Genomic DNA, 12,719 nt, shown 5'->3' on the forward strand with positions numbered 1-12,719 from the left:
AATAGTCTAAGAGAAATAACTCCCAATTAAATGTAGAAATGGGCACACTGAAATATTTTACGTGTATTTTAAGCCATTAGGTATTCTGATAGTATATTTTAATGCATAAAGTCAACAACAGACATGGCATCTTCATTAGGTACAGTTTTCAACCAAAAGTTTCTCCATCAGAAACTACACTACCTTAGATCAGCTACAGCTGTTTACTACATTAAAAAAAATACCACGTAATCTCAATGTAAAATTAGTTTCCAGCTCCTTTTTAATATATAGCCACTCTGGCACGAATATATGATATGAATGGTAGGGATCAGTTCCCTAACCATAATCACCTATTTTTATTCCACACCCAGGTTTAGCAGAGGTGAGCGGGGACTCACCACACCCTTCAGAAGTGACAATCAGAGCTCACTTAGCCTAGTAATGCATCTGAAGTAGCAGCAGACATCTATTCTCTTAGGCAACACAACCTCACCTGATGCAATCACCAGATTTTGATTTAATCATCTTAGTAAACATTTAATGTTCAGAAACTAATAGCTGGGGGACAAGAGATCATGGAGAAAACTTTGGTATAGAAAATAACTCTAGAAACTGAAAGAAAAAAACCCTGATACTAAAAGCCAGTAACACAGTCTTACTCCCAAGCAGCTGTTTTCTGAAATCACAGAATTACATGAAATCCTATAGTTTTAAACTATCTCCTGATTGGCATCATTTATCAGTATACATATCAGTGCAAAAACAGGAAATCACATCTTGTCAGTGTAAGAGGTGAGCAATATAATTGTTTAAGATTCTCATAACAAAGTTAGGCTGCATCCTAAACACACTACAATATTCACAACCATTTTTACATTTACTTTTTGCTTCAAGGGAGTACTTGTTAAAGTGTGGGTTCAATATATAGATGGTATTTCTTTATCATAGATTCCCAATCTAATTTCAAACTTAAATCATAGTGAAATGTTTCACAGAAGGAAGTTCAAAAAGTACAAAGCATCCCCAAATATCTCTCATCTTCCATCACAAGGGTACACCAAAACAGGTGCATTTTCTCTCCAAGGTGTCCAAATGTTACTATGTGTCTTGAAACATCCTCTGTGTTGTTCAAATTTTTAGATACAAAAGAGCATGAAGAATAACTACCTAGAAACAATACAGGCTACCTACACAAATTAGACTGAAATTGTTTTGGATCAAAGCAAAGATAAAAACAGCCTCAGAAACCTTTTAACATCAGGAAGGTAAGCAAAGAACCCACAAGCATGGTGCCCAGCTCCTGAGCAGAGCTCTGGCCAAGCTAAGCCCAAGGGGGGGAAGTAAAGGGGACTTTCTTCCCTGGTTTGGAGTTTAACTGGTGAATCTCAAGACAATTACTAGCAATGTCAAGATAGCTATGCCCAACTGTCTCCTGCTGAAATCTGACTGTAATCTCTGACTAGAACCCATCTTCCGTGATGCAGACTATGAAAGAAAGAGGCTTAAAGCTACGTTAACTTCATAGAAAATGAGGATTTCTCCTGCAAGACTGGATTCTTCAGAGGCTGGGTAAGATGAAACAGTTTATAAACCTCTTCAGTCACAAAAAGATTGAGCCTGAAATTTGTTTGTTTGATCTGCTGTGATGTTTCAAGCTGCAGAAGTAACAGTCTCCACAAGCTCTTTATGTACAGTTTAGAAACTGCTCTGTCCCATCCCACATTCTAGAAAACATCTTTAAATATGGCATAGTCATGTACAGACAAGTTGGTAGTCTGGGGTGAATTACACCTTATACCCTCAGGTGCTTCTTTTCCAGGAGCTCAGGGGGAGCCATAGGCTCTAAGGCATAGTGCAGCCCAACTTCCACTTGACATATGCACAAGGATTTCATGGATTGAGGCTGTGACTTGAAATTATTTTCAAACTGGGTTGTCTCTCCAATCAAAGAGTGGCTTTGCGCATGCTGTTCATTCCTCACTCTCCTACCCGTGGCAACCCTTCTATCAGACCTCTGTCACACACATTATTTTTCTCCCATGAATATAGTAGCCAATCAAGTAGTTATTGCACTGCCCAAAATAACTGCAGGACAAAAAGGCCTATGAGGATAACTGGTAGGTTCATGAAGTTTTTCACTGTTCTCCCATTCCTCTACTGAGTCTCAAATTGCAACAAATAGAGCAGCTTCATATGCAAGGAAAACATGACCAGGAAAACACACAAAGCTTAGTGATTATTTTTAGATACTTGGCAAAACTCTGAACTCAGGCTTCAGTCAGATATTGCACATATGCCATACTGAAAGTTTACAAAGGATCAGCAAATACCACTAGTCTACAAAACAGTAATTCCCAGTAAAGCGTTAAAAAGTGAGTACCCTGAGCATCCACTTACTCATATTCAGTCCAAAAAAGGTCTTCTTAAAGAGTGTGAAAAACAAATGCAAAGGCAACATAGTTAGTATTAATTCACTCCTGAGATTTTGGAGAGCAACATAAATCCCTAATTCTACTAGATGAATAATCCAACACAATCCCACAGCCTTTAATATGTCTTCCTTTGAAATATTCCTTAGTCACTGCACTAGACATACAGTTTTTGATCCTACTAGTCAGAAGGACATTAAACAGAAAACTTGAAAGTGTCAGAAAATATATGGGAAAAATATCAACATGTGCTTTCTACATCCTTGTATGATCTCTTACTGGTTATCACTGGGCAAACACATATATAGATATATTTCTTACCTTTAACATAGTGAATTCATATGGCTGATAACCTTTGAAACTTTCATGGATGGCTGCCATTGTGTGTGAAGTTTTTTCCCAAAAATGAAGCAGTGTTGTCTGTAAGGCAGGATAAAATTTCAGCGCCAATGTTAAAACAAATCTGTTTTCAGTGCAAATTTCACATCTTCCCTCCAATGCTAGTTACATATTCTTACAGTTGAATATTGCCATGGTAACCTCTTAAAAAACCACATTAGCAGGAAAACATTCTTTCAGAGGTCAACATTTTCCTTGGATACCTGATATGTTGTTAACACATGAGAAAGGAGGTTGCATCTGCTCGCTCCCAAAAGATCCACTTTTTGACAGACATCAGTCTTCAGTTTGTCAAAGTTGAGTTTTGCATGTCGCACTTGTGCTTGAACCTTCAAACAAAGGGACAATTGTTTATGTAGTGGTTTTTTCCTCCATTTTTAATGAAAGAGCAAACTAATACAACATCTAGGAAAATCGGACAACTGAACAGACTCAATTGCAATTTATATTTTCATCAATCACACTGAAATTAAGATAAAACAGGCTGATAAATGGTACTCTTCCTATTGTCTCTGTTACTGCTTTTTGTAGTATATTCAGTGAAGAATTTTTGTTTTCTAACCCCTGTTTGTATGATGGATATTAGTATAAAATATATATGAAAACAATTGGAAAACATACTTATATTGGTATCTCTTTCAAGAAAGACAAGTTCAAAGGCCAACCAACAAATTTGTAGCTAAAATTACTACATAATATACAGGTGCACTGTCAGAGACATTTCCATGTACCTATAGTAAGAGACAAATCATGCTGACAAACTTTAAAGTCTATCTGCAATGATATAGCACTTCAATATCTTTGATCTGTTACAAAAATTTCACTCATTAAAGTTTTCCTTCTAAAATGGGAACGCCTTTCCTGTTTATTGCTATGAGAAAAATATCAAGTCCCTTTTTCCTACCAATTAACAATTTCAGTTTCAAAAAGTTTTTGTTTTCCAAACTATTTTTCTACCACCTGTTACGTACATAAAAATGTACCTTAAGTACATGTATAACACCCTGTTCCACCAACTGTATATGCTTGACAACAACATTGGCATGATTTTGTATCACGGTAGGAGGTTGATGTGGGCATTTCATACCCAGGAGTTCCCATTTTTGTGACAGCTTTGCACACTACCCAAATACTATATTAATGAAAGAAATTTGTTTAAATTCTGTAAACACGTTTTGTTATAGTTTTCTTCCAATGAAATGGGAAACACTCCAACCACAAAACATCATGGATGTCCTATTACTCTTTCACAGTTAAAATATTTACCCAAAAAATGAAATGTTTCACTGTGAAAACAAACTACTGTAGTAAATTATACATTTCTTTCCTTTTGTGGCCTAATTCCAAGAGTAAACTCATTTTGCCCAGAATACGCAAACTCAATCAGAGATTTGACAAACGTGTATGCTCCTGATCTTCAGAAGGGAACCTGGAACTTTGCAGCAAGCTCCTTGTGCAGTAAGAACAAATACATACATCTCATAATGCAATCTGAAACGTTATGGTTACTGTACTTCTGATGTTATTTTCCCAAACCCAGAGTATACAAGACCTCCAACCAGGCAGGAAAACAGCCAAAGATCTGCATCACAAATTCCCCAGATGACCTAGTCATACAAATGGTGGGACTCTTGGATTGCTGGACACATGGCAACTTTATTTCACTGATCAGATAAGCTCTGCATAAGCAATACTGCACATCAGCCTAATCTGTTCATAAGGAAGAAACTACCACAACTCAAAATCTCTCATAAATGCAGAATCTTACATGAGATTTTAATAACAGAAAAGGATGATGCCAAAGAAAGAAACCTGAACACTTTGTCTTATCGTAGTGAAGAGCAGAGCTACTCTACCTTTACAAAATAGCTTTGTGTTTACTGCATTCATCCAGAAGAGGAAGTCTTCCAGGACAACTCCACATAATTACACCAAGCTATCAATGAACAAATCTTGAGTTCTGGCAATAATAACTACAACTGAAACTTCTGACTGGATCCAGTGCTCTGACCACGAGTAAAACATCTCACTGATGTTGCCTTGCTCGTTATCTTTGCATGTTGAAGAGTTCAAAACCAAAAAGGGGTCTTCAAGAAGATGGAAGACTTCTTAGATAGTTAGGAGATGTTTTAGTGAGGTAGAGACAGATTTGAATTTCCTCAGGAAAGAGGAAATTGCCCCAATGGCTTCCACTTCTTAGGCATTTGGCAAGCATGACAAATGCTAAGCTATGATATAAAAAGCAAGGAATAGCTACTGCCCATATATCTACTATGAAGTACAGTACTTTGTGAAAAGCACAGCTGCCTAGTCAAAACAGCACATGGGTAAAGAGCTTATGAACCTCCAAAATTGAGCAGCAATGGAGGAAGATAGGAGCAGCGGCAGGAGGAATGTAGAAACTTTATCCAGTGCTGGATAAAGACATTTGTCCTGTTTTAGGTCCTCAAGTCCTCTGTTCGCTTTAGCTTTAAGTGCCTGAGAGCACAGTTACAACTTCAGTGTGAAAAGGAGAGTTGTGAAGAAAATCATGGGCCTGTACAAAAAGGAACTTCTAACTGAAATCCAAATATGGGATTACGCACATCTTTTGCCATAAAGAATTGCTGCAATAGGTAGGGAATTAAGTAAGAGATGTTGGAGGGCTTTGAAAAAACTAATTTCAGTTACAGCCATGAAAATCCAGAGAAATTCTAGTGATGTAAATGGAAATGTGTCACATACATAACTATATTTTACAATGGTACAGCTGAGATCAGAATCCCTTTCCTACTCGTTATATCACAGCACTGGTGAAAGCACAGTAAGAACAGCTGTGGCTTTGTAGACTGAAAGTCCAAGTGAGCAAAGAATGTTAGGTCTGAGGAATATAAATACTCTGTCAGAGATGGTGAGCCACAAGTTGAAAGAAGAAAAGTACTACTAAATATAATGATGAACTACTCCAACTCTTTAAGAAAGGAGAAAAAAATCGATAGGACAAAAGCACCTGTAAAGTTTGAGTTGCAGTCTTCCTGCATACATTCTTCAGGGACATTTAGCAAAGAACAAGGTTGGCATTTATCTTCACTGAACATGTAACTAGTGTCTGTTTTAAAAGCTAAAACATTCATAAAAAGAAAGAGGTGATCCACAACACAATGTGGAACACAAACCCTTATTTTTATCATGTTCCTATAGATGATTCAAGATACTTAATGCTGCGTTATCAAATGCTACACATTTCTCTTGCCAACCAGGAAAGATGTGATACTATGAAAACTATTAAATTAAGGATGCTTTTAGGTTTTTTGATATATTGAAAGTTTATTGAGCAGAAGCATTCTCCTTTTTTCAGCAGCAGTGCAGGATAACCAAGAAAGAACACCACACGCTACATCAGCATGACCTTTTGCTTTTTATCTGTGCCAATAAATGAATTTTCAATTGAAATTATTATTAGACATCTTTTAAGATTACTTGTTGGCTTCAGGAATTAGGTATAAAAGCTTACTGCTTACAAAGTGCTTACACAATCTACTTAATATCACACAAGTTATCAGAATGAACATTTGGTTTTCTACTCTAGGGAAAGCTCATATAATACATACTAATCTTCTCCTCCTTTCTCTGCAATTACTCTTTAAGACATGAGAAACAGGACCTCACTGTGGTCTCAGTCCTGCAAATTTTTATTCATATCTTTAAGTTTATTAAAGCTGAACATACAAAAGTTCTCGAAAATCCTGGTCTGAAAACTGTCAGGATTTTCGTGACCCTAGAAGAACTGCCCTGATCCAAACACAACTTGAATTACTTGATGACGAACAAGCTTCTAAGCATCTGAAACTATAGGTGCTAGATGTGAGATTTACACTATACAAGAAAATCTTGTACCCTTGACCTAAAAAAGATTATTACTCTGTCTTTTTATAAGCAGCAACCTGGAACAACTGGTTTTTAATTTCCCAATGCAAACACCTAAGTACAATATTCACAGAGAGCACACAGGAAACATAAATTTGGAAAGCAGTATCTTATTCAATCAACAGCTTGATAAACTACAAGATGCCCGATAAACCTGAAATAATTTCAAAGGACTGAAATATATAAGTAAATAAAGAAATGCTACAATCCTAAATCCTGGGGGCTCAAAAGTCAGATTCTAGAATGCTTGACTCTAAGGGCAAATATTTGCTAACAGAGTTTCTTCAACTATCACAAAATGGATCAGGTTGGAAGGCATCACAATGGGTCCTCTGGTTCAACATCTCTGCTCAAGCAGGGCCATCCCAGAGCACATGGTACAGGAGTGTGTCCAGACACTTCTTAATATCTCCAGGGATGGAGACTCCACAGCCTCTCTGGACAATCTGTTCCATAGCGTGGTCACCTGCACAGTTCTTCCTCATGTTCAGGTGGAACTTCCTGTGCATGAGTTTCTGCCTGTTGCCTTTTGTCCTGTTGCTTGGCACCACTGAGAAGAGCCTGGTCCATCCTTTTGGCACTCTCCCTTCAGATACTTAAAGACATTGACAAGGTCCTTTCTCACTCTTCTCTTCCAGAATCTGAATAGGCCCAGATCCCTCAGCCTTTCCCCGTAAGAGATGCTCCAGTCCCTAAATCATCCTTGTCACCCTCCACTGGACCCAGTCCAGCAGCTCCTTGTCTCTTTTTCACCGAGGAGCCCAGAATTGGACACAGCACTCCAGGTTTGGCCTCACTAGGGAAGAGTAGAGAGGCAGGATCATCTCCCTCGACCTGCTGGCAATGCTCATCTTAGTGAATGCCAGGATACCATTGGCCTTCTTGGCCACAAGGGCATTGCTGGCTGGTGGACAGCTTGTTGTCCACCAGTACCCCCAGGTCCTTCTCCACAGAGCTACTTTTCAGCAGGTATGCTAGAAATCCTTATTTGAACAGAAAAACTCTAATCTTCAAGCATGCTAACATTAAAAAAAAAAAAAAAAAAAGCTCAGACCCAGTTCAAAAACTATTCAATATGTTCAGTTACTAAACTACAGATTTGTCATGTGCTTTCAAGGAGTCTTTATATCTTGTCTACAGTACATCTGTGTTACTACTTTCTTTTAGTCTCCTATAAAATGCAATATTTGTTTTCAGTAGTAGACTAATTCCATGGACAATTCAGCTAGTGAAGCATCATCTCCAAAATTATGTCAGATAAATGCACTAACTCACTTTATATACAGTATATTTTTGTCTCAGCATTTCCAGCATAGAAGGAGAAACAGATGCTTCTAGTCTAATTTGTCACCCAATCTCTCACTTACTCGATCTGAAAAGCATGCACGGTGTGTGTATAGGCTGGAAGGAGGGGGGTAAGTAAATCAAGAGGGAAAAATGCCTGGAATATAGCAAACCTTCCTGTTTGGGGCTTTTGGTAAACTCTACCAGCAGATGGAATCAGCACAAATCTTTGTGTTAAATAAGTACAGCACCTTCTGGCATACCTGATCGCTGTAAAGACTACATGAAATCAAACTGTAGTTTGAGGACCAAGTATTTACCATAGAGCACAACTTACAGCATTTCTGCATATGGCACAGAAAACACAAGGAACTAGATCCTCAGTTCCCACAAACTCTAGTAATTTCATAGCTTGAGTGGTGTTTTGATAAGGAGCACCCTTTACACTTTCACATGAGCATAACTAAGTACTTACCGGTTTATGTTTTCTTTTAAATTCAAGATTGATAATGTGCAGTCAGAGAACAGAAAAGGTAATGTTTTATGCAAAATAATGCCTGTAACTAAACTTTTCCACGTACAGTGTAAGGAATTCCAATGCCTTGCGCAGTATGACACCTGGTTTCCATGTGCTTTGATATATTCTGCATTTAGCAGACTATACTTTGACTCAACTGTTCCCTTGGGTTGGAATAGTATTTACTGCATTCATTAATCTCTGCTCCATCATTTTTTAAGAATAACACATAAAAACGATGGTTCAAGAAGAGTGGGCATACTTCTGTTTGTCTGCTTCTATCCTGGTTATTAAAATGTTCATTTATGATCTGATGAGAAGCACTGGTAGAAATTAATTTTAGGAGATGGAATTTTTTAAGTGAGCCATGTCTAGCTAAAAGGGAAAACTACTTGGACAGTATAAACAGATCCAAATGATATCTTTAAGTCTGAAGCTGAGCAGATGTACATCACATTTGTTCAAGAAATTAAACTATTCTTGAAATTTGAATTAAGATAATTTTAGAGCAGAACAAGTTCCAGTAATACATTTCTTAAATTTGCCATTTTGGACTTAATGATAATTTTCTGTGCTTGTGCAAAAGCCTTATGCACCTCATTCTATTAAGCTTGATGAAGGAAATTTGCAGTCATGTTGCAAATCATATAAAGGACTTAATTACCATTGCATGCCTATCAGTCTCACTCTGGAAACAACCAAACACCTTCTATGGTAGGTGTCCCTGCCCATGACAAAGGGGTTGGAACTAGATGATCTTTAAGATCCCTTCCAACCCAAACCATTCTATGATTCTATGGAAAGTACTGTCTGCCTTTCTGCCATAAAAGAACTGGTAGGTCAGCTTTGAAAAAGCAGTTATGCCTGTGTGAGGAGAGGAAAGGAAAAACTGCAGGCACACCTGCTGTACAGACTCCTGCCTTCTTTTCCTATGCAAAACCAGTGGAGTGGAGCCGCTGCCTATGACTCAGATACCCAGTTGCTACAGCAGTACAAGCAAATAACACTGAAACAGCTGTCAAAAATGTTATGTCCTGCTTTGAGGTAGCTTAAATATATTGGCAAATTCATGTGGAAAGACAGCAGGTAAGTGAAAGCTGAATTAAAGATGTATTAGGTCAGTTGCACTGCAAGAGAGAAAGATTATGGAAAGGAAGATGATACAACTTTCTGATGTCCTGAAGTGGTAGAAATCTCTCATTATATACAGACTTGAACAAGGCAAGTCTATCACAAGATAAAAGGCAACACAAATACTCTTAAGCCACAAAAGACCACTTTTTTCTAATGGCTGAAGCATTCATGGTGAGAAAAAAATAAAATATTCCACTAAAACACTGCGATATCCAACATAATCCAATGAAATCAATGCCAACTGAAATAATTGCAAATACCTACTAGAAAATTACCTTCCATAATTACTCAGAGATTATAGATTTAATTGCTCATGACAGTTCTGGAATTCAGTGTAAGCAACAGAAGAAGAGTGCTAAAGAAAATTAAGGAAAAAAAAGGAAAAAGGCAGAAGCAATGCTATATTTCTCCATAACAGCATATAGACAAATTCAGCTTAACATGGATGAGTGTAACAGTAGCTGCATTTCACTGTATTTACTGGGACCAGATCATGTTTCTCTGCCTGGCAACTCAATATGAAACATAAACTATCAACAAACAGAATGACCATAAAGTCAGTGTAAGTTGATTAAAAGGTTCTTTCATTTAATACGGACATTTTGACTGATTCTAGTCAGAACCATCAAATTGCCATGAGTTAAACATGTATTTTGCTCTCCTTATGCTACAATGAAGAAAAATAGAGATAAAAAATACTAAAAAAGTCACATTATAACCAAAATGTTATTCTTCCAAACCCAGAAGCCTTCATGCAAACTTTGTCATTCAAACATTTTTTACAATTTATATTAATTTACTTTTTTTTAGTATGTTAAAAACATTTCATTAGAGAAATTTGGTATCGGTGGATGACAAAATGTTAAACTCCAGGAAGCACCAAAAAGTGTATCATATTTTCTCCAATTTTGTGATTTTCAAATGTCCTAATAGGACATGGTCCATGGCAGTTCTTGAGGAGAGCCATTATGACTCTTCAAAATTGTCATTACTATTTTTGCTCAGTATTTACCAGAATTTGTCCCTGAGTACACACCTATCCCCTTGGTCATTCATACCTAATACAGCTCTGGGAAGCTCCACAGGTTTTCCAGAAAAGCCTTGCTAGCCAGTTGCTATGTATTTCACCAGAGATGTTAAAGGCAGTACAAATCAGCAGATGAACATCACAAAATACTACTCCTGCCTTACCCTCAGGCATGCCTTCCACAAAGGTATGCTAGGTGTGCCTAGCTCAGGCCTTGACATTCACCTTGTTACCTTGTGGCCTGTGTTAGTGGATGGAGATCTAGCAAACACAAACAATTGACACCTAGAGTTCACTTCATATTACCCTGTTTCTCTCCACTCTAAAGGAAATTCTTGTTGATCAATTTAGGTGTAGACATCTACATAGCACATGTCTGAAGCTACGTTTGCTAAACCCTGACCTAAATGATGTCCAGAAAAATATTTCCTTTATTGCTAATAATTGTGTTTGAATGTGTGCTTATTTACCCTTTAAATTCATTCAGTATAAGCTTCCACACCGTGATTCTTGATAAACCCTTATGAACAGACTGAGGAGTCTCAGCAGCTTATGTATGTACCGTGGTCCAGCCACTTTTTCATCTTGTCCTTGTTAAATGAGACAGATTGATTTAGAAACACCTCATCTAAGTAGCTTCCCCTAGTCCCTGTATTACATCTTACACTTTTTGATTCTCTCCTCTCCAGGTTTTCAATCCAGAGATGTGGAATGTGATCTGTGCTTGCTCTCACTGCACCAAGAGACACCACTGGCTTACAGCTAAGCTACATCTTTACATAAGACCTTCACAAAAACTCTTGCAGCAAAAAGCTTTCAACTGTAGTTGTAAAGCTGCAATTAGCACTTTGCTGCTGGAGAGAAGAAACAAATATATAAAAGAGATGAAACTGTGATTAAATACACAAAAGAACTCTTTAATCTAGAACTTCAAACATACAAACAACAAAACAGTGTATCTCCAGTCACTGAAGGTGAGACCATTGTGCTCAGGGTACAAATGTATCACAGATGAAGTACAACTACCATTCTCTGTTCTCTTCTTTGACCACAGAGCCTTGTGCTTTTATTTTCTCCTGCCTATATAACTTTGCCCTAATTTCTAGCTCTGTTATATTATCCTCTCACTGCTTTGGGTTAGAGGCATGTGTTTTTCTTCCTGTTTGAAATCCATGTCTATGGTCTGGGTCAAGGAGAATGCCATGTTAAAGAGCAATGTGCTTAATGAGCTTTGCTGCATTTTTTTACTTTAACAGCAGTAGAAAAATCTAAGGTAAGAAAATATGTTGTTAGGTACACTGAATTAACTACTATTATTTTTAAATCCCAACAAAGGATTTTTTTCTAGAAGATATACAAATACCTAGCAAAACGTCAGGCCATGGATATGCACCATGACTTCTCTGTGGAATTTTTTTTTTTGGCAGTATATGAAATTTGGTCTGTGTCACATTTATGCCACATTTCCCTCTTCAGTTTTTCAGTATTTAGCCTGTAAAAATTTTAATGCCTTCAGCCTGTTGGCTCACACACCATGCAACTCCAGCCTGGTAGTAATGAGTAAGCCATGGCCAGAACTGCTTACTTCACAACCACAGACAGCGAGCAGATGTGAGCAATTCTCCGAACCCTGTGAGGATATAAGGTTATGGCTGGCTTGAATATTCTTCCTTTTTTCCGCTCCAAAAAACAAAGGTTGGTTGTGCCATCTTCTGACATATTCAGTGATGGCTATCACAGAAATTGAATAGCTCTCCCTCTCTCCTTTATGTAAACACATAGACATTTATCTTACTCCTTTCTCTCCTTTTTTTCCCTACTGTCTCACTTCCTTTCCAGCCTTGTGTTTATTCCTGCTGTTTTATAATGTACCTTTTTCAACTCTCTTGTGTCTCTTCAAGGATGGGGAAAAATGAGAACCTCCTCACACTTTATGCATGTGATTCCATAAATATTATACAGGGACATGACTTTTCACTCTGTATTTTACTTCAAACCAAAGGTACGTTTATCTGCAAACACAGTCAGTTCAGGCTTAGCA

At 37.6% G+C, this 12,719-nt stretch overlaps 1 protein-coding gene across 4 annotated transcripts in view; it reads right to left on the minus strand.

Moving 5' to 3' along the window:
* Nucleotides 1-12,719, minus strand: part of LOC138106432 (islet cell autoantigen 1-like) — a 68,868-nt gene that overhangs the window by 22,065 nt on the left and 34,084 nt on the right. For all 4 annotated transcript variants that reach the window (XM_069007022.1, XM_069007021.1, XM_069007020.1 and 1 more), the window contains exons 8-9: nt 3,014-3,139; nt 2,733-2,831 (exon numbers count right to left, since the gene is read on the minus strand). In XM_069007022.1, coding sequence (XP_068863123.1) covers nt 2,733-2,831; nt 3,014-3,139 — 225 coding nt within the window. The remainder of the gene's footprint in view (nt 1-2,732; nt 2,832-3,013; nt 3,140-12,719) is intronic.

This window comes from Aphelocoma coerulescens, chromosome 2 (genome assembly GCF_041296385.1).
Source record: "Aphelocoma coerulescens isolate FSJ_1873_10779 chromosome 2, UR_Acoe_1.0, whole genome shotgun sequence".
NCBI lineage: Eukaryota > Metazoa > Chordata > Aves > Passeriformes > Corvidae > Aphelocoma > Aphelocoma coerulescens.